Genomic DNA, 23,145 nt, shown 5'->3' with positions numbered 1-23,145 from the left:
TTTAGAATATGGGCCCAGAGTAATTCCAGTGCCTGGTGGGATTCAGTGATGTGAATGCCACAGAATACACCAAGGACTAGGCCTAAGGCTTTCTCCCTGGGCTAAGGACCACATCAGCAGCGCTTCGTTCTTCAGGAGGACAGTAAGCACAAGATTTGGAATGTCAGATCAGGAAAATATTCTTTAAATCACAGCATGAATATTGCTGTCTTACAAACAGGGAACCCAGGAATGGGGAAGTGACTCCCTCATAGTCATACAGGTTCTCCTTAGTGTCAGAGTTAAGACATAAGCCTGGCTCTCTGGATTCCCAGCCCTTTGCTCTTGCAACTACCTCCTGCTGTTATCTCAGAGCACAGCAACCAAATGCAATCTGGAAGCACACTGCTTAGTATGCAAGCCAGCCTGACCTTTGTGCTCTCAGAAGCATCAACCTTTTGTTGGAAACCATGGAAGCATGGTTTTGGGGAAATAAGGAAAATCATAGCACTCGGTAGAGACAACCAGAAGTCTTGGTCAGACTGTAGAGTCCTCTTCCAAGTATTGAATCCCCAACATATGAACACACTGTAACTCAAATTGGTCTAAGAAAGGAGATGGAAAATCAAAGACCTGACAATTTAGCCTATTCTCTTCCTCTTTTGCCTCCTATTTCCAAGAAGCTCAATTCTGGAGAATTGGGGGCCTTTGTCGTTCAGTTCCTGAGAAGAACAAACTCCTCGGAGCAGAAGTGATACAGCCCAGAACTACAGGAGGCCTCCTGAACGCCTACCAGAGGTGTAGACCTGGACTTAGGAGAGAACATGGCCTTTGGGATGCACACAGGAAGAATTCCATTGTTCCTAGCTGGAAGCTCTTCAACTCTAGAGGGATCTTCTGAGACTTGTGAAATTTCCTGCTCTTCCCCAAAGACAGTCCCCCCCCCCATTTCCAGGAGCCCTGACATATGAATTCCATCATGAGGGATCCATTTCTTTGATCCTCAAGCACAAGTAGGATGGAGGAAGGGGTTCTAAATGCAAATATCCTCCAGTGAGCTATTGTATATATTCACACTAGAGAGTTAGCAACATATTAGGTCTCAGAAACTGAGCTGCACAGCTCCACCTTGTCCCTTTTTTGGCTCTGCAACTCTCTGGCCCTTTCTCTGAAAGTCAGACTGTGTGTATGCATGCATACATATGTATGCCACCTGTGCCCAAGTTCCTTTTCACAAGTTCAATGAGTATATCCAGACTTTTCCCTTTACTGCTCATCACCTCCCCTGCCCTCTACCTAAGGCACTTTCCCATATTCTAATCCCATGTGTTCCTTTTAAAGTATAAATTCAAGAGTTAGTTGCTGAACTCTTCAATGAGTGAAACACTGGTATCAAATATATTTTCCTAAGGACTGCTGAAAGCCATCATAATGGTGTTTTAATGGCAGGGGACCCTTACATCTCCATGAGGAGAGCCACCTACTATGCAGGCTAAAAAAGTTGACTGTGGGTGTCCAAGAAGGCAGGGACTGCTGGCAAGCTGAGCTTCTGGGCCACCCCCACAGCTTCCCACTCCCTTGCTTCACCTCCTTATTTGCCCTCAGGAAAAGCAGGCCCAGTTCCACAAGCCTGGGGCCACCTGGGGAGTCCTAGGGGAAGCTGAGAAGTCCACCTTATGTGTTGCTGCTCCTGGCTCCTTAGCATGCCTTGACATGTTAATTAGAGTGTTTCCTGGAGCCTCCTGGAATGTAGCATTCCCAAGAAATCCATTATCCTTTATGCCTACAGCTGGACAAAGGTCCCTCAAGGTCCCCAGTAAGTTTGGGGGCACATGGAAGTTAGCCGGGGTTGGGGATTCTCACAGGAAGTAAGGGCAGAGGCACAGCTTTAAAAATGGCCTGAGCTCATTCCTTAATTGGCCTGTAACTCAGTTGGCACATCCAAGCTTAGGGCAGAAGGTAAATACAACCTCACATTTACAAATGCCCAAAGGTTTCTACATTTCATCCTCATGGTAATCTGTTTTGTCAAAATGGAGGACAGTATTAGTCCTATTTTACAGAATAGTAAACTGAGGCTCAGGAAGGACAAGTGATTAACTCAAGGATGCCCAGCAGAGAAGTGGCAATTTCCTAGGACTCCTGACCAGTTCTTAGCTTACTGTTTCATGGTACAGAGAGAATAGGAAAGGGATAGAGCAGAGCAAATCAAGGGGAATACTGAGAAAGCCTGTCTCTGGGGGAATATATTACCATCCCAGATCTCAGATCACAGTGTCCCCAGCACCAAAAGCAATACTGTGAAACACTGCTGCCACCCCGTGCCCCTTCAGCAGCACTGGGGTTGTAGCAGTGCATATTCAGTACGAAAACTGAGAGTCCTGATGTACAGCAAGAGCCCCCATTAATTAGAAGAGGACAATAGAGTCCTAAGTTTCCAGGGTCCTTGTCTTGAAGGGACATCCATTCTCTCCTTGTCAATCCCTTCATCCCTGGTCCCGCAGCAGAAAAGAGCCTTTTGGACATCATAGCTTGATTACAATCTGTGCCTATTTATTAAAAGACACGGTGTTCTAATGAGGGAATGGGTGAATAATACCTGGTTTTCTGGGATTAAACCCTGGGGCTTTGCTGTGTGACTCTGGACACATCCCTAGTCCTCTCTGAGCCAGTGCTCTGTAAGCCTCAGTTTCCTCTTGTATCATATCACTTTTGATTAGATGGTCTCACTCTGATGTCATATTTAGTTACGTATCCATTTATTCAGTGGATCCTACTGAGTGAAGCCTTTCTGCAGGCACAGGGCTCTGTGCTGGGGATTCAGCAAGGAGGGAAGAGCGAATCTGCTTTGAAAATGCCCAGATTCCCCTTCTTTAATGTTTCTTTGGTCATGCTTTCTTTTACATGCTGACTTACCTCTTCAGAAAATGCTCCTGCTTCCGTTGGAGAATGGAAATTGGCAAAGAGAGAGGGAAAAGGTCCAATTTGCGCCTTTGCTATTTTAGGGGAGGTTGAAATTACGAGCCAAAATAGATGCGCTCTCTGGAGTGACCTCTGTTCTCCAAGATAGGAGAAAACCCAGGTCCTCTGCTTGCGAAGTGGCTCGAGCTCTTGGGTGTGAGGCATTATTATATAAATTCAAGCTCGCTCCTGATCCTTAGTACCCTGAGTTGCCTGAAGGGGGGAATGGCACTGCCTGCGTGTGCAGCCCGGGCGCTCGGGCCGCCGCTGCAACCGGAGCAAGGAGCGCCCGCCCGCACCACCTGTCCTCGTCGTCATTCCAGAGTAGAGGCCGAATTGGCAGTGAGCCGGCCTGGGTCGGTCCCTGCCTCAGTCCGCGTGGGCCCTCCTAGGGGTGTGTCTCACGGATTCAACTCCCAGCCGCTCCTGGACGAGCCCCTAAAGGCGTCTTCCTCCCTGGCGGGAGCCGTGCACGCCCCGCTCTTCGCGCTGCTGCCCCGAGGCCGCCGCAGGCGGATGCGCGACCTCAGGCGACGCTGGGACCTGGGCTCCCTCTGCCGGGCCCTGCTCACTCGGGGCCTGGCCGCCCTGGGCCACTCACTGAAGCACGTGCTCAGTGCGATCTTCTCCAAGATTTTCGGCCCCTTGGCCAGGTACGTTCTAGGCGAAAGCTGGGTTCGCTCTCTCCGGCCAGAGCGCGCAGGGGCTATAGGGGGAGGAAAGGCAGGGGAGAAGGGAGGGAAGGCAGGGGAGAAAGGAGGGAAGGGCGCAAAGTTCCAGCTAGCCGGTGGTGGCCGGTCTTGGGGGCTCCGGACCCGAGCTGCGCGCAATTGACCACGCTGCAGCTCCTGTCCCGCTGTTCCGCGGGCACAGGCAGCGCAGTGTCTCCGTTTGCTAGTCGGGCTGCCGGAGGACTCCTTCCCCCCACGGGAACTCCGAAACCTGGGCTCTGAGCTCACTCGAGGCGGCCACCTGGGTGGGCTACCGAGGAGCGCGGGAGCTGGGCTTTGGGACGCGCGGGGCGGGAGCCCGCTAGTCGGGCAGGCAGCAGCGTGCGCGCCAAGGGGGCTGGGGTCAGAAGAACGGGGAGAGTCCAGTGGGCGAAGCACGGTGGGGATAGGAGCCCCTGAGAGTGGAGTCAGAAGCGTGGGGGACCGGACGCAGGGCGTGAGTTGGGGAGCCAGGCGACGGGTACAGGAGGGGTCCTGAGGATACAAAACCTCTTGCAGGGGCTCGGGCGAGCTTAGGCAGCGGGAGGGGGCAGGAGGCCAGCGGGAAGGAGTCGGGGTGAAGGGGGGGTGTGCGGCAGAAGCCACAGCGCTTAGCCTGCCGGGAAGGAAGGAAACGGGGAAGGGCGCCGCCACAGCCGCTGCCGCGGTGGAGTACTCGGTGAGGACGGGAGGGGGAAAGGGGCGCAACGGCGGCGCCAGGGGGAGGGGGCGGTGCGGGCGCACGGTAAGCGCGGGCTGAGCTGCGGGATTGACGTAACGAGCTTGGGTTTCCCCCAGCGTCGGGAACATGGATGAGAAATCCAACAAGCTGCTGCTGGCTTTGGTGATGCTCTTCCTATTTGCCGTGATCGTCCTCCAATACGTGTGCCCCGGCACAGAATGCCAGCTCCTCCGCCTGCAAGCGTTCAGCTCCCCGGTGCCGGACCCGTACCGCTCGGAGGATGAGAGCTCCGCCAGGTTCGTGCCCCGCTACAATTTCAGCCGTGGCGACCTCCTGCGCAAGGTAGACTTCGACATCAAGGGCGATGACCTGATCGTATTCCTGCACATCCAAAAGACCGGAGGCACCACTTTCGGCCGCCACCTGGTGCGCAACATCCAGCTGGAGCAACCTTGCGAGTGCCGCGTGGGTCAGAAGAAATGCACTTGCCACCGGCCGGGTAAGCGGGAGACCTGGCTGTTCTCCAGGTTCTCCACTGGCTGGAGCTGCGGGCTGCACGCCGACTGGACCGAGCTCACGAGCTGCGTGCCTTCGGTGGTGGACGGCAAGCGCGACGCCAGGCTGAGACCGTCCAGGTGAGTGTTTGCCCGCGACCATGCGGGCCCCTGAAGCGCCAGAATGCACCTGGGCCTGCGCGGGCCAAGGGCGGGAAGGCGCTGCTGGCCGCTGCTGGCCGCTGCTGGCTGCTGCTAGGGACTCAAGGCGCACCTTGGCGCCAGGTCTCCTCAGTCTCTATACATCCTGGCTTACTCCCCCCACCCCTTTGCTGCACTGTGGCGTCCTCAGGAAGCCTTTCTGTTCTGGCCAGGGACCGCCCGCCTGTCTGTCCAAAGGTTGGCCTGTTTGGTGATGGGGAGTACGTGCGGGGGAAACCAGCCGAGTGGCCCTGATTGAGTGTCCCCTAAGCCTCCACCAGGACACGACACCACACTCAGATCAGCACTAGAGAGCCCTGAAAAACTGAGCTTTGCATATAATGTCCTTAAGTCTCTCTTTTTCCTCTCCTCCCTGCACCGGCTCTGAAATCTCCTTTCTGTGTTTTCTTCCTCCTTCTCAAGTGCCCGCTTTCTCTTCCACCCTTTTTTTTTCTCCATTCCTTTATCGAGAAAATTATTTCTCTCTTGTGTTCCAGATCTTATCTGCTCCTGCTTGCTAGCTTTTCTTTTGTTTTGCTCTCTTCCTTTTTTCTTTGCACTTTTTCCGCTTTTCTGTCTTTCTGCCCGACTTTTATTGCCTCCCCATTCCATGCCCCGCTTTGCCGGGAATAGTGGAGGTCCCTCCACCACTGTTTGCAGACACTTGGGGAGAGTTCCTAGTTCTCAGTTGTTCCTCTCGCCACTGGCTGCACACTGAGCAACCGCGGTGCTTTGCAGAGTGCAAGGGGAATCCCGTGGTCCCAGAGGCCGTCTGGGAGGCTGCCCTGGACCCCATGAGGGCGTTCAGACACTAGGAACTTCTCAAAAATGCCTGAGCCTCAGCACCGAGGGTGGCCAGTCCAGTTTTTGGGAGCTTGGGGCTGATGCAAAGAAAGCTGATTTATGAATAGTCTGTAACCAGAAGCAGAGAATTTTCTTCTCTCAACTGCAATGTCCACTTGCTGGAGGTCATGAAATGCTCTAAAGGGAACATTGAGGTGAAGTTGCTTGGGGGGGGGGTGGGGGATAAGGGGGGGACTACTATTTCACAGATATCCCTGAAACAAATCTCTGTTGGGGCAGGGAGTCTTGGGAGTGGATAAGGTGCAGTTTAGTTGAACCTCTGAACTGGGGGGTCTCCAGGTGGTCAAGGATGTGGCTGTATTCCCTACATCCCCATTTGGGTGACTATGGCTGCCTGCCAACACCCCTCTTTCTCTCCCCAACGTGAGAGCCCCTCAGTGTCCTGGACCAGGCACTGTTTTTTTGCAGATGTATGTTGGGATGCAATGGTCAGTGTGGTTTCTTCTGTCTAGCTTCATGCAGCAATGGAGCCCTCTGATTTTCTGTTCACTGTCGTCCTCCTGCCCTATCTTTCCCTTCCCTCAGTTTACAGTGGCCTTTCTCAAATGCCAGAATTCTGACAGAATCTGTTGAACTTTCATTTATTTCCTTTATAGACTAACAGATTTGTTTTTCTATCATAAAGAGAGTCTTGGCCCCAGGAAGGTGGCCACTCAATCCTTCGCAAGAATTGTGTAAGTCATTGTCACAACATGATTCTGGTTTTTAAAATGGTCTCAAACAATTTGGCACTATTGAAAATAATCTCATGCTGACAGAGCTTGTAGGTGTACTGAGGGGTGGTGGTGATATTAAAAACATCATTAGGGCAAAACTAGAATTTCATAGCCATGACCATGATAGAGAAATAGAAACAAGGTCTTAGTCACCATGGAAGCCACAGCTTTGTCTGGAGTTCCACAGGGCACATGTGTCTTTACTAATTCTTTTGATCATGTAGGTCAAGATGTGATGTCTGTAATCACACATCATTAATGTAGTCTGAATTATCTGTTTGGTAGTTATTGTCCTTCGACAGATTCATCCAGACATTATCCATAAGAAAACCAGGGTCCCTTAAATGCTTCTTGGATTGTCCCAATTGAAGCAAAATTATTTGTAATAGAATAGGGTTTTATTGGGCATTAAAAGGGTGATACCACAGTGCCATCTAGTCTAATTAAAAAAGAACCAAGTTTTAAAAAGCCGGAGTTACTGGATTTTACAGTATTTGCAAAAATGAAATAAAATTTGTAGAAGAAACACATTGCTACCTCAAGGGAACCTCTTTATTTCATTAATTCCTGTCCACCTCCAGAAATATTCATCTTGAAGAATAGTGATAGCCTAAGGGTTCCAGAATTTCCCAAGATGCTAACAGATCCCTGCCCGCAGGACCAGTTCTATGAGTTCTGATAATCTATAAGAGCCAAAGTGTACATGCATGTATGTGAGCCAGAGGATGTACATGAGCATTCATGTATGTGTGGGAGCTGACAATGGAACAGCAAAGGCAGCTGCATTGGCAATAATTCATAAAGGTGAGTTGCTGGTCTCAGGATATGAGTCTGCCTTCCCGGTGATGTTCCTGGGTAGAGCAGCCTCTCCCTGCCAGCTGATGGTCTGTGCTCTGCTGAACTGAGGGTAACAACATCCCTGTCTTTTGGGCTTGGAAATTTAAACTCTTTGGCTTAGTTCTAGGTCAGCCATGAACCAGATGTATATTTGACCCAGGATCTGTGTGGCAAGTGCATTCCAATTCATGATGAGCTTTCAAGTGGCTATCTTGGTATTTCTCTGCAAACTTGTACTATTTTTGGACAAAAGCATCCCCATTTATCATATGACAAGAAGCCCAAAGAGGCTAAAGGACTTCTTCAAGGTCACTGAGCTCTTTAGTGGTATAGCAGGAGTCTGACTCCATATCTGTTTGACTCAGAGACCTTTGCTCTGTTGATTGCACCTTGATGAACAAGGGTTTTTTACAAAAACACAATGAAGTGTTTTCTCTCATATGTAGAAATCAGAGAGGAAAAAGGAAAAGAAAGGTGGTGTGGGCCAGGGATCTCATGAAAATCAAAGGGAGATCAGTAGAGGAAAGAGACCACTGGGTGGGAAGAGGGGAGGGAGAGGGGACATGCTGGGAGGAATATTGGCCAAATTATATAGTTACATTGTGTGCATGAACCAATAGGTAACAAAAAATCCCATCATGTGAAACTATAATGCATGAATAAAAAAATGTGGAAAGGAAAAAAAAGGTTGAGTGTAATACATTCCTCGGATACTGATTATTTGAAAAGGGTTGAAATTAATAAAATATATTGGAAAAGACTAAGATTAGGATGGTTAGGAGTCTTAAGTGTAAGCATGACTGAGGTGGTGGATTAAGAAACTTCATCTCAGACAAATAAAATTAACACACACACATACACACATACAATGATATTTCCTATCAGTAATTACCATAAAGTGAACACCAGTAAATGTTAACTGATATTTTTATCATGTACATCATCATCGTCATTAGTAATTTTACACATGTGGGTTTGGATGAGTGATTAGGCCAGGGTTTCCATACCAAGGGATGTAGAAGAACAGATTTCTACATACCTGAGGTTTTCTGCTCACCAAGAGTGGTCTTCTTGCTAGATTGCACATGGGCTTCTCATTGCCACGGTGAAGATCCCTGCAAAGCCAAGCAGCATAGGGCCTGGTTAGTGAGTGTCAGTAGGAGCCCTCAGTGGCCGCACAGACAACTCTGACCACAGCCTCTCCACCACATTGCCTGGGACGTGGGGCATTAGAGGCTGTTGTAGCTACAAGCCAAGACCCTGACTCCTCCTTCTATTTCTACATTTAAGATGCTTCCTTGTCTCTATGGATGGTAAAGTGCTTGGGTGATATATAACTGCTGAATAGAGATGACTGTGGTCACAGTTGCCTGGAGAGGACAAAGAGAGAGGATACTTGACTGGCAAAAGGCTTAAGTTTTTATTAAAAATAATATTTCTTAAAAATTAAAAGTTGCATGTTATCCTTCTGTTTGCCAATATGTTGTCTGAGGTCAGAAAATAGTCCTGCTCATTTTAGAATTTCTAAGACCATTTTAAAAAATGTATCAAAACACTGTTGCTCACCAGCTGTTAAAATTCCAAAATTCTACAGGCTTTTCTCAGGCCAAATTCCCTGTGTTTATAGCCAGCTCTAGTGTGCCACTTGGTCTGTGGGAGGAATTCAGAAGTGGAAAGGAAATTGCACTAACCCTGTTCTTCTTCATTTGGTACTGTGCTGGCTGGCACACACTGGATGGGGGTAGGGTAAGGGTTTATGGCTCTGTGGGTCAAAGAATCTGATTGTAGGTTGCATGTTTAGCATCTCTAAAATTTTCAGCAGCTATATGGAAGAGTAACTAATTGTTATCTCAAATCAAGTAGGATATCACAGACAGAAAAGGGCTAAAAGGTTTTTGGAAATAGAGAAATGCTTTCTAGTTTGGCATTCATTCATTTTAAAAAAGTGGTAAAAGTTTTCTTTCCATTTTTTTTAAAAGATGGCTCTATACTGACAGAGCTGGAACTACAGAGTATGTAAGCCCAATCATGCCTGTACCTGCACTTTTTCCCTTTTTTGAGTTTTACAGTGAGGCAAGATGACCCCAGGTTTGTGGTACAGGGTGAGGCAGTGAGTGAATAGGTTGGCTTTGTGGTCCATCTGGCTGTAAGCTGTTGTGCTCTTGGCTTCACTATAGCTGAGGATGTCTTTCTTCAGCCATCTTTGATGAGAGTTCCTGTATTATTGCACCTATTTCATACAAGATGGGGAGAGATTTGCTATGATAACATCTGCAGAATGTCAGCAGTATTAGTTTCCATCTTTGCATGGATGACAGGTTGTTGGAGTTCAACAAAGCTCTGAGTTCTCAGGAAGGATGAAAAGCTACTCAGACTCAGCTTCTCTTAATAATTTTAGGTTAGTGCTGTTGTGTGGCAATTAGAAAACTAAAGTTTGTCTTTTATGGGTATCTGTCATCAACTGAGACAATGTGAAGTGACATTAAAAGAATAGTGATTCCTTCCCTTTGTCATTCATTAAACAAAATTTTATTAAACTGCCCATTATATTCCAAGGAAGACATGTCATCCTTGGCAATAATGTTTTCAAAATGTCAAACACTTACCAGAATATAGTTAAAAAATAGGAAAGTTACATTGTAGTTTTAGGTCTAATCAGTAAAGTTGGTAGAGTGACTGTTGTGTCCCCAGCATGGTGCTAGCAGTCTGGGGAGATTAGAATCAAGAGAAAGGCAAAAAGCCCAGGTCACCATCTACATTCACAAGTTCATAAAAATTTTAGCATGTAAGGTGCTGCACTGTGTAGTGTAGATGGATTGTGGGGGAGGAACTTTTGTGAATTTGGGCAAATCCTTTTCCCTCTCTTGGCCTTAGGGTGCTCTCTGTAAAATGGGAGATTTATACAAGATGTTTTTGATAGCCCTTTCCTTTCTAAAGCGTGAGGAATAGGCTAGAAAAATGAGAGATCCATCTGAGAAGGCCCCTGGGACTAAGTAGGTTATACTAAAAAAAGGAGGCATTGTGGATAGGCATGGTATCTTCATGGCATTGTGAGGTCCAGCAGCTTCATCTTCTCAGGTCTGTCTAGAATCAGTGAGGAAAATAATGGTTCCTATTACTTGGGTAAGTAATGGTTGGGGAGTTAGGTGGGGGTGAAGTTTCACTTTAGAGGGTCTGGAAAGGTAATGAGAAGGTTGAACCCCAGTGAGTATGAGAAACTCTTGGATGGAAAAAGTGTAAAAAGTTTGAAAATAAGTGAAGGACTGAATCCAGCCAAAAGTACCTCCTAATTCCTAGTCTGGAGTGGAGGTGGTTCCATCCACCAAAATGGAGAGATTGAAACGGGGATCTAAGTTGGGCTGGGATAGGAGGTAAGGAGGTAAGAACTGGGCCTCAGGGGTAGTTATGGCTTAGACTTGTATATAAGGAATCTGTGAACCTAGATGATCTGAATTCACACTTAGCTTTATTATTTAAATGATAGCTGCAATTCACATATGGGACTCTTAGCCAAGGAAAGGAATGTTTGAATAAAGGAAAAGATCGACAGTTATGATTACATAAAAATGAGAAATGTTCATCTGTCAAAGAAAAAAATGCCAAAATGAAAAGGCTTATGTCAAACTATTGAAAATATGCACAACAATTACAATAGACAAAAGGCTGAAATCTTTCCTGTACGAAGGAATTCTATGAATTGATTATACAAATAAAAGGCATGACCAGATTATATATAGCATGAGGCCCACAACTGGTTTGCAGGTGTGGAAAAAGTATTCAGTATCCCTAGTATTTAAGAAATGCAAATTAATACCTTTTCTTTGTCTAGCTCTGATTTTTAAAAAAATACAACCTACATTACCACCGAACAAAAAATGCTAGTAGCTAGTGCTGATAAGGGTGTGGTTAATGTCACATTTCTTATAAATTATTGGTAGGAATGTAGATTTTAATAAAAGATTATTTGAATAATCCTGTTTGGAAAAAATTACCTAATATAAATACAGAACATTTAAAATATTTATTTTTTTAAAAAAATTCAGTTGTAGATGGGCACAATACCTTTACTTTATTAATTTATTTATATGCAGTGCAGAGAATCAAACCCTGAGCCTAACACGTGTTACGTAAGTGCTCTACCACTGAGCCACAACCCCAGCCCCTATTTATTTATTTATTTTTTTCTTGACCTATAGTGTCTTTCCTGGGATTTTATTGAAAACCATAATCTTATACATGCTTTTCATTGATTCATTCACTCATTTATTCATTATACAAATATTTAATTAATTCTGTTATTGCTGCATCTATTTGCTGGGGGTACTGTGAAGAACGAGGCGGAGGGATGGGAGTGTGGCTAAGTGATAGAGCACTTGCCTATCATGTGTGAGTTCCTAGCATTGCAAGGAAAAAAAAAAATTGGAGAAGGCATTGTCCCTGCATTCATAGATTGGGGAAAATAGATATGAAGTAAATTATTAATAACTTAAAATTTTGCAAAGTACCATGGGCATGGGAAGTACAGGGTGTTATGAGAACATATAGTAGCAGAGCAACTGAAGTTAAATTGCCATAAATTGGAAACAATGTGAATATCCATGCAGAAGAGAATGGTTCAAGAAATATCAGTATATTCACTTGAAGGATTACTACCAAATCATTTAAATGTCCTTTCATGGAACATGGGAAATTACTAGTGATTTAATGTTAACTAAGAAACAAAAAATCGTGGGCCCTGTTAACTATGTTAAAGGAAAAAGAGGGCAGAGGAAGCGGGAGAGAAAGAGAAAGAGAAATTATCTTCCTACTCCTCTCAAACCTCTTAAAACAGACAGGCAGAAAAAAATGCCAGGATATTCATGGATGTGTTAGTGATTTATTTTCTTATTCTAATTTTCTGAAGGTTTTGAATTTATAAGTATATAGTACATTTATAATAAACATTAACATTTTATAAAATAGTTTTTTTATGGCTGTGATAAATTATACTCTTGTCTACTTGTTGGTTTCTGAAGTCTATGGCTGGCTATTTTCATTAGCTTCTTGATTTCCTGGTAACCCTTATTGAGGAAGATAGTCTCAGCACAGTTGACTCTCAGACTGAAAGGCAGAGATGATGTCAGGCATCACCTGCTGATTTTTCTCAAAAATGGCTGTTATTTTATTCCCACATAATCTATGGAAATCTTACACCAGTACAATATAGAGATATTTGAATGAATTGCTATTGTTTCTTCTTCATTTAAAAATTAAATTAAACAGAAAATTAACAGTGGTATACAATTGGAAATATAAGGTTTATTCTGCTCAGCCAGAGACTTTTAAGATAGCCTGACTTTGTGGGGCACGGTGGCACATGCCTGTAATCCCAGTGGCTTGGGAGGCTGAGGCAGGAGGATCAAGAGTTCAAAGGCAGCCTCAGCAACAAAGAGGTGCTAAGCAACTCAGTGAGATCCTGTCTCTAAATAAAATACAAAATAGGGCTTGGCTTGTGGCTCAAGTGGTTGAGTGTCCTTGAGTTTAATGTCCAGTACCCCACCCAAAATAATAAAAAATGAATAAAAAAAGATAGCCTGGACTTTAGTCCTCTTTTCAAGTGGACAGATGGCCTAGCTGAAAAGAATAAAGGCTTGGGGTTGGTCAAGGGTTGTGGGTCTAAACATCCATAACTGAGAGCTCAGATCAGTGCATACTCTCAGAAGAGGAGTCCACTGTGAGGCAGTGTCCTCCTGGTGCAATTTCACTGCACAAGAGTATAACCCTTAATTAACCATAAATTAAACTGATTAGAACACTTCTTCTGCCCCCATCCCCTAAAAAGAACACTTTTCCCCCACTTATTCTAGATATCTGATATTTTGGATTTTATATATATATATATATATATATATATATATATATATATATATATATATATATATATAGAGAGAGAGAGAGAGAGAGAGAGAGAGAGAGAGAGAGAGGGGCATATAATCTTATTGTTGAAGCTCCATTGAAACTACACCCCATATAAGTTATTTTGACAGTGTAAAGAACACACTTCACAGTGGAAAAGCTAATGTTGACATTCTATGACATGTAAAATGAGATATTTAGTCACTGAGTTTAGAAAGAAAAGCATGAATGGGAATTTTGCCCTTTCCATTAAAGGATAATGAATAATCCATTTAATGGTATGTGTCATGTAAAACAATGTCATTATAAGCTTAGAGAAATATTTGTCTAAACTTTGGTAAAATATTTCTTGGCAAAAGAGCTTTCTTGTTCTACTATCTATTGGACTTTACAGATTATTTAGTTGGTCTTATTGCATCCCGTTTGTTATTTCTGCCATTTTGCCTCTAAGAACAGTGTTGAAGACTTTGACACATTTCATAGCATTACACTAAATAAATCTGTCTTGCACATTCTACTGTGCTTTTTCTGGAATATTATAAATATTCAAATATAGACACACATGCAGATTCAAAGTAAAATTCAATACATGCAAATTCTGCATAAATTTCATATTTATAACAGCAGTAGTTTTGAACTTGTTATCCTATGATATAAATGTATCAAATATGAGCTCATGGGAATTACCAATAAATATATTTTTCTGATTAAACTGTGGGCTCTTTTTCAGTCACAATTTATGTTTCAATTCTGGGTTATATTATAAGAGAATAATTTGCAGTTCATTTACTCTGAATTGTCAAGAATCGCGTTCTTCCCTGATGTAAATGTCTGCAAAGAAGACTTCTTATTCAGTTTGATTGCTTTTTAAATTTTACTAGCAGAGAAGCCGTAGTGAGCCTGAGAGAATTGGTCTGTTTCCTTTCTTGTGACGAATTAAGTCCCAATGAATCACTTCCATGAACTTTTCTGTAGAAATACAGAGCAATTGAAACATGCAATGTATTGATTTACATCAAATAAATTAGACCTGTGTGCACCATTCCCTGCATTAATTGACTCTTCCCTGTAACTGTACTAATAAGGACAAATCTTCAGCAGAGTATCAGCTCTGATTCACTCATGGAGATTCTCGGGCTTTTGCTCACTTGCTACAGGACTGCAGATGCAAGCAAGGCAATTGACTTTGATGACCATGTTATAAATAGGCAACCCAGGGATACTTTAAAAGGAACCTTTCATGATGATAGTCAACTGCTCAGTTATTACATTAAATAGAACTTGACTGAACTCACCAGTTAAAAGATACAAATTATCACAATGGAGGAAAATACAAAATCCAGCTCTATGTTGTATATAAGACAAAGCATAAGAACACAGAAAGGATTGGAATAATTAGACAATGTGAAGTCTAACCAGAAGGAAGCTGATATATATATATGAAAGCAGACTTTAAATCAAACCTCTATTGGAGATAAATAGTCATTGAATAATGATTAAAAGTTCAATTCTTCAGATAACAATTCTAAACTTGCATAATGTTAATGTAATAGTTTTGAGATACATAAAGCAAAAGTTGACAGGTCTATAAGGAGAAATTCTGAAATTTATTGATCTCTTTGGAAATTGATAGATGAAATGAAAAAAAATGGGTAAGGATACAGAAGATTTGAACAACACGAGTTCTATATAATGAAAAAATATATATACACACACATATGTACGTACAGACAGACATACATACACATAATATACATATGTATTTGTGTCATGTTGGGAAATTACGCTGTATTCTCAAGCACATGTGGAACACTGTTGAAAATAGATTATATATTAAAACCTAAAGTTAGTCTTGAAAACCTTAGGTGAAGGAATTATCATAAAGACTTTACTATTGGAGAATATGCAGTGCTTAATAATTAAATGTTGTTACTCATCAGGCAGGAACAAGGGATTGGGTTATACCTGAATGCATGTGAAGGAGTGTCAGTACTGTGATGTAGTTGTTTTGTTTTGCTAGTTTTTTTTTTCCTACTGGGAATTGAACCCAGGGGCACTTCCACTGAACCACATCCCCAGCTCCCCACTTTAAATATTTTATTTAGACAGACCTTGCTAAGTTGTTGAGGCTGACTTTGAACTCATGATCCTCCTGCCTCTGCCTCTAGAGCCTCTGGGATTACAGCCTTATGCCACCATGCCCAGATCCTCCCTAAATTGCTGAGGCTGGCTTTGAACTTGTGATCCTCTTGCCTAGCCTCCCCAGTCACGGGGATTGCAGACCTGCACCACCACACCCAGAAATACTCTGATGGATTTGGGAGTATTACCAATCCTTCACTGACTACATGGAGTTTCTTAATTTACATGTAAAAGCTAAAAGCTCCAAAATTTAGGCAAGGAAAAGTGCTGCAAAATTACGTGTTCATCCAGGTAGCTTCATCTGGTTGTCCATAAAGATTTATATTATTTTGGGTTTTTACCGAGCCAGGCCCTGCACAATGTACATAACATATATTTCCTCATTTAATCCTCAGAAAACCCTTTGTTTTCAAAATCCATTTAAAGATGAGAAAACAAAGACTTGAACAAGACATTTAGTCTGCCCAAATCTACACAGCTGGACACTTTTGAAACAGGCATTTAAAACCAATTGGGACACCTGGCCTGTCTCGTATCTTTCAATGCCTACTAAATTCTCAGAAAAATCTCCCAAAATCTTTATCTCTTTCTCTCTCTGTCTCTCTCTGTCTCTCTCTCTCTCTCTCTTTTTTTTTTTTTTTGGTGATGGTGTCCATAAAAGCTTAATGGAATGGAGACCTGAAGTGACGATCTGAAGATATTAGGATCAAACACATTAGCTGATTGTTTTAAAGCATCTTTTTAACATTTTTAATAAAAACTGCAATTTAAAATGAACTCTTCAGCTTTGTTTTTGCCCTCTTAAATAAAACTTTCAATATCCAAGGAACTATGTTAGAGGAAATATTTTTTTTCCCAATACAGAAAATGAGGACCTTAACTGTTTTAATTTTTTCCCCATGTGAACTGAAATATGGTGTACATACTAAGCAGGATCTGTAAGGGGCCAAAGCCTCTCACTTTTTCTGGAATGTTGCCAGTTGTTTCATTAGCAATGTCAGATGCATTGCTTTGACCAATCATGACCTGTTTCTATAAATGAACATCCTTTTTTTTTTTTTTTTTTTTTTTTTTTTGCTGCAATTTGGTCTGTGTAGACTCAGCCTTTGGGAAGTAGTTTAGTTCAGCCAGGGAAGTTCATGTAATCTGGGACCAGTTAGACCAGGTACCAGAAAACAAGAATCCTGAAGGCTATTCTTACAGAGGGTGCTCATCATGAAGATAATAAGAATGTATTTTGTTGCTGAAATAATCAAATGAGGATAGCAGATTCCCATAGAAGTGCCCATTCCCACTGTTTCATAAGAAGCAGCTTTAGAAAAATGTCATTAAAGAGAATATGAAAATTAGCATGGGTCTGCCAGCCTGACAGATATTATTAGAGTGGGTAGCAAAGAAATTAGGTGGAAGACATGGCATAATGGTCAAGAGACACCCAGTGTAGCCAGAGGCCTTGGGTTGATAGCCACTCAAGCAGATGCCTCATGGCTGAGACTTTGCTAACTGAAAGATTAGCTAACAAAATACCTTAAAGATTGACAAACCATTTCAGCCTATTTCCCAGACACTCCAAAGCTAAAAAATAGTTTCTATTTTTTGTGATTGGTTTTGCTAAAAGTGGTATGGTTTTAGAGTATAATAGACTACTTCCAACTCATTAAAGCAATGTTGAAATGAAACATTTTCGAGTGGATGATGTTTAGTAGGTTACTTGTGAAAAATTACTGAAATAAAAATTTTAATGGACATATGGAAATTATTTTACACATAAACATACTATAAGATTAATGAAAGACAATTAGACTAATAAGAAAATATGAAGCTGGAGCAAATTTTTTTTAAAAAAATCACATTATTGGGTAAAATGGTCTATGCATATTTCTCCTTTTAGTCAAAGGCATCTACCACCCTCAGTTTGTTATTTGTGACTTGGAAGAAAAAAGAAAGAAAGAAAATTAAGTGGGGGGGAGGGATCAATTGAGATCATTTGAACATTCATATAGCATTTTATAATTTTCCAGCAGTTTTTGTATTTAACACCATATGGATGTACATTAAATCTGCATCTCTCTCTCATTTATATGTTTATGAAGTTATAAAGATATACACATGCACACAAAAATAATTAAGCAAGTGATGTGTGTTTGACAATGTTTGGTGACTTAATGCCAATTATGAGGGGGGGGGGAAGGCTTGCTTTCCTAATCCAATTGCTCCCATGCTTTTGGTTTATGCACTTAAAGACAGAATCCATTTAAAGTGCCAGAATTTGCATACATGCTGCCTTGAGTGAGACTTCTATTTATTCCAGATGGTCTTGAAAAAATTATTAGTGAGGGGTTTAGAGACCTGGATGGCATGAGATCCATTAGGGTGAGACTGAAATCACATTTGTTGATTCCAGCAGTTCTCCTGTGTGGAAGGGGTGTGCTTTTGATAAGGGAAGAACTAAAGGTGTGTGGCTCAGCTAGACTGTTTAATGCAACCAGATTAGCTCAGCTCAGCTCAACACAGGGCATCCTGTGTTGCAGGCATTGTTAGAAAAGTGTCTCATGATTTTCCAGAGTTCAGCTGAATGCTGGGTAAAAGGCTGCACACTGGATTTATATGCCTGGAACACAGCTAGCAGTTTCTTTGATAATCATGCCCCCTTTTAAAAACTGGGTTACATTGGACTGTACCCCAAGATTGTGAGAGTATGTTGTAATGTTCCCCATTGAATGTCAAGTTTGTTTTACTTTTGGATCATAGTGATGTAACCATTATTCACTGCAGGATAGTTATGTTCTAGTGTCCAGGGACTGGGTGTGGGGGTCTCAGGTTGTGATCTTTGGCTGGAAATATCTTCTCTAAAGAATATTGCAGAGATCAGGTTTCCATGCTGACACCAAAGAAGCAGGGACCACAAAATTCAGTTCTTCTGGTTTGTTAGGCTCTCACTCCAGGATGCTGCAATTTCTGGTTTACCCAGGGGAGTTTTTGCTACCATATGCCAAGATGGAAGGATCTGAGTGCCACAGAGCTTGAGGGGCACACTCTATCATTTAGATCCTGAGTGTATACCTTGGTGGTCTCTGAATTTAGTGCAGCACAAGAAACCAGGGAGGAAGAAAAAATAGATGTTCTCCCCAAACTCTAAGGAGTATTTTTATACTGGAGATATGGTTAAGAGTTTCAGTTGAAATATAAGAAGCCACAGTTGGGTCTGAGGAAGAGAAATACAATTGGGTAATAAGGGGATTTTCACCACAATTTAATGGCAGACTGCCTTTTAGTGACTCTGCCTTCCCACTCCAAGATGTAGCCACTGGTTGACTGCATTGGCCATGGCCGAAGAAACTTTGGGAACCATCAGTGCACCCATATGTGCTTCAGAGCCATTGAGAGGGAGTGGCTGCATGCAAGCAGTAGCAGCTTTAGTGATGAAAACCTCAGAAGTCAGGGTCCTTAATACCTTTCAACTCTGGAATACCATGGTTCTGCTGGATACAGAGTGAGAGCTGGTTTGGGCTGCCTTCTGTGATTCAGCATCATGGCCTTGGGATTCATCCAGGCTGCTGCATGGAGTAATGATTTGTTCGTTTTTATTTCTCAACAATATTCCACGGTAAGTACGTACCGCCGTTTAACTGTTCACCCGTTGAAGGACATCTGAGCCGATTCCAGTATGAATAAAGCCGTTCTGAACATTCATGTACAGACTTTTGTGGAATGACGAGTGTTCATTTCTCTAGGATAAATGCTCACAAATGCACTTGCTGGGTCGTTTGGTAATTACACACTTAGTTTTATAAAAAATTGCCCAACTGTTTTCCCAAGTGCCTGTATACCATTTCACATTTCTACTAGCAATATATGAGTGATCCGTTTTCCTACTAATCTTTGCCAGCAATTGCTGTCATCAGTTTTTAAATTTCAACCATTGTGATATGTGTGTACTAAAATCTCATTGTGGTTTTAATTTTTTTTTCTCTTAATGGCTAATGATGTTCAACATCTTTCACATGCTTGTTAGCCATCTGTATATCCTATTTGGTGAAATATCTGTACATGCTATTTGCCTGTATTCGGATTGGATTCTCTGTATTTTTCATTTTTTTATTATTATTATTATTATTATTATTATTTTTGGTACAAGGGATTGAATGGAGGGGTGCTTAACCACTGACACACATTCCCAGCCCTTTTTATTTTATTTTTTTTATTTTGAGGCAGGGTCTTGCTAAGTTGCTTAGGGCCTCACTAAGTTGTTGAGTCTGGCTTTGAACTTGTGATCTTCCAGTCTAGCCCCCTGAGATGCATGTACCACCATGCCCAGTTCTCTGTATTTTTTTAAATATTGAGTTTTGAGTGTTTTTAAAAAATATATTATCTGTATTAGTCCTTTTTCAGTTATGTTGTTTGAAAATATTCTCTCTTAGTCCATGGCCTGTCTTTTCATCTTCACATGATATTTGACAGAGAAAAATTTTTAATTTTGGTGAGGCCCAATTTATCCTGTCTTCCTTTTGTGGATCATGCTTTTAATGTCAAGTTTAAGAATTTTTTTCCTAGCCCTTAGATCTTGAAGATTTTCTCTTGTGATTTTTTTTTCTTAAAGTGTTATAACTTGCAGATTTGAGTCTATGTTACCTTTTAAAGTGGTGGTACATCCCTGTCATCCCAGCTACCTCTCAGAAGGCTGAAGCAGGAGGATTACAAGATTGAACCCAGCCTCAGAAACTTAGTGGAACCTTGTCTGAAAATTAAAATAAATAAGAAGGGCTGGGAATATGGCTCTATGGTAAAGTACCCCGGGTTCAGTCCCTAGTACCCTCCCCAAAAGTCATTCTTATTTATACATATTTCACACAAAATAATATATGCATATAAAGTGTACAATACAGTACTTTCACATATTTTCACAGTGTTGTGCAACCGTCAAATTCTAAGACATTTTCATCATTACCCAAAGAAAGCCATATTCATTAGCAGTCACTGCTCATTCTCCCACCCTACCCCGGTCACCACTAATCTACTTTCTGTTTCTGGATTTGCCTATTCTGGAATTCTCATATATATAGAATCAATGATATTGACCTTTTGTGTCTGGTTTCTTTTTTTGAGGGGTGGTACCAGGGATTGAGCACAGGGTCACTTAACCACTGGGCCACATCCCTAGCCCTATTATTTTTTTTTTTTTTATTTAGAGACAGTGAGTGTCTCACTGAATTGCTTAGGGCCTCACTAAGTTGCTCAGGCTGGCTTTGAACTTCCCATCCTCCTGTCTCAGACTCCCAAACTGCTGGGGTTATAAGTGTGCACTGCAGTGCCTGGTTTCTTTTATTTGGCATGATTTTGAGGTTCATCCATGTTGTACCATTTATCAGCACTTTATGACTTTTGTGGCTGAATAATATGCCATTATATGGAGGTACCACATTTTGTTTATCTACTCATTAGTTGGTGAACATTTGGGATATATCCAATTTTTGGCATTTTGAGTAATGCTACTATGAACATTTATGTATAAGTTTTAGTGAGAGCATATGTTTTCAATGGTCTGGATTGGAACTGCTGAGTCATATGGTAAGTCTATGTTTAACCTTTTGAGAAACTGCTAGATTTTTTTCCAAGCAGCCAAATCATTTTGTATTCCTGTCATCAGCATGAGTTTCTCTAATTTTCCAATTCCTCAATAATTATTATTGCCTGTATTTGTTTTAATTGTAATAAAATACACACAGCATAAAGTTTATCATTAGTGACATTTAGCACATTCAGTGTTGTGTTCAAGGACATTTTCATATCCCCAAAGTAAACCCCATACCCACTAAGCACACACTTACTCCCCATTTTCCACTCTCCCCAGGCCCTAACAACCACTAATTGTTTTTTGTCTCTGAATTTGCCAAATCTGGATGTGTCATATCAATGCAATCACACAATATATGGTGATTCGTGTCTGGCTTCTTTTACTTGGTGTAATGTTTTCAGGGTTCATTCATGACTTGGTATCTTGTATCTTTTTTATTATAACTGTCCTATGGGTGGGCAATAATAGCTCACTGTGATTTTTAAAAATATATTTATTTTATAGTTTATAGGTGGACACAATTCTTTATTTTTTATGTGGTGCTGAGAATCGAACCCAGCACCTCACACATGCCAGGTGAGCACTCTACTTCTGAGACACAGTCCCAGTCCTTATTGTGATTTTTACTTGCATTTTCCTGAAGGCTAATATGATATTGAATTTTCATATGTACAGGATAAATTATAATGGCCTTTTGTGTCTGATTTCTTTTACTTAGCATGTTTTGTTTTAGCTGGTTTAGAATACCTACCAGCTAATGAACAGATTAAAAAAATGTGGCATCCCCATGTAATGAAATATTATCCACCCACAAAAAGTATTGAAGTACTGATATATGCTACAACATGGATGAATCTCAAAAACATGTTAAATAAAATAAACATATTATTCATGGGTTTATTGATCATTCAAATATCTTCTTTGGAGAAATATCTATTAAGTACTTTGTCATTTGTGTGTGTGATTTAAAAAATGTTTTAGTACTGAGTTAAGTTTTCTTTATATGTTCTAGACACAAGTCTCTTAGAACATATATGCTTTCCAAACCCATTCAGTGGTTGTAGCTTAAATTTACTTAAGGTATACATTGAAGTACAAGACTTTTATATTTAGGTGAAGTCTAATTTAACTTTTTGAGGCTTTGTCTAACCCAAGATCATGAAAATGCGCTACTATATCTTCTAAGATTTCATAGTTTTAGCTTATACATTAAGGAGGGGCTGGAGATGTAGCTCAGTGGTAGAGCGCTTCCTAGTATGCATGAGGCCCTGGGTTCAATCTCCAGTACAGTAGAACAAAACAACAAAACCCCCAAAATCCAACAAAACTTAAACATTAAAGTAATTTTGAGTTCACTTTTGTGCATATTCTAAAAAAGAGATCCAAGTTTTTTCTGCTCTGTGTAGATATAAGTTGTCCCAGCATCACTGGTTGAATAGGTAATTTTAACTTATCAAATTGGCTGGATATCTTTGTTGAAAATCAATTGGCCAATAATAGATAGGTTTATTTCTGGAATCTTGTCTACTTTAACTGTTGCTATGCGAGTGCATAATGTTGACTATTGTTGCTTTTTAGTTAGTTTTGAAATCAGGAAGTTTGAAGTCTCCATTTTCCCTCCTTTGTATAGATGGTTTGATCTATGCTGAGTACCTTGAATTTTATTATGAATTTTAGGATCAGTTTACCAATATCTACAGAGAAGCCAGCTGTTATTATGTTAGGAATTGTGTTGAATCAGTAGATTAGTTTGGGTGAGTATTTACTATGAATAATGTTAAGTCTTTTTTATATATGTTCATATATTTTTTCTTTAGTTGTTCATGGATATTTATTTATTTATTTATTTATGGTGCTGAGGATTGAACCCAGTGCCTCACACATGCTATACAAGCCCCCTGCCACTGAGCCACAATCCCAGCCCGAGTCTTTTAAGTCTTTGAACAAAGCTTCTCTTTTCTTTTGCTTAGATCTTTAATTTTTCAATGCTATTTTGTAGTTTTTATATGATAAGTTTTACTGTTTTGTTATTTATATTCATAAATATTTTACTCTTTTTGATGCTATTGCAAGTGGAATTGTTACCTTA

At 41.5% G+C, this 23,145-nt stretch overlaps 1 protein-coding gene across 2 annotated transcripts in view; it reads left to right on the top strand.

The window, feature by feature from the left end:
• Nucleotides 1-3,165: 3,165 nt before the first annotated feature.
• Hs6st2 (heparan sulfate 6-O-sulfotransferase 2) overlaps nt 3,166-23,145 on the top strand; it is a 285,280-nt gene continuing 265,300 nt past the window's right edge. For both annotated transcript variants that reach the window (XM_027946995.2, XM_027946994.2), the window contains exons 1-2: nt 3,166-3,593; nt 4,449-4,967. In XM_027946995.2, the coding sequence (XP_027802796.1) occupies nt 3,166-3,593; nt 4,449-4,967 (947 nt within the window). The remainder of the gene's footprint in view (nt 3,594-4,448; nt 4,968-23,145) is intronic.

This window comes from Marmota flaviventris, chromosome X (assembly GCF_047511675.1).
Source record: "Marmota flaviventris isolate mMarFla1 chromosome X, mMarFla1.hap1, whole genome shotgun sequence".
Taxonomy (NCBI): domain Eukaryota; kingdom Metazoa; phylum Chordata; class Mammalia; order Rodentia; family Sciuridae; genus Marmota; species Marmota flaviventris.
This window is presented reverse-complemented; position numbering and strand designations above follow the sequence as displayed.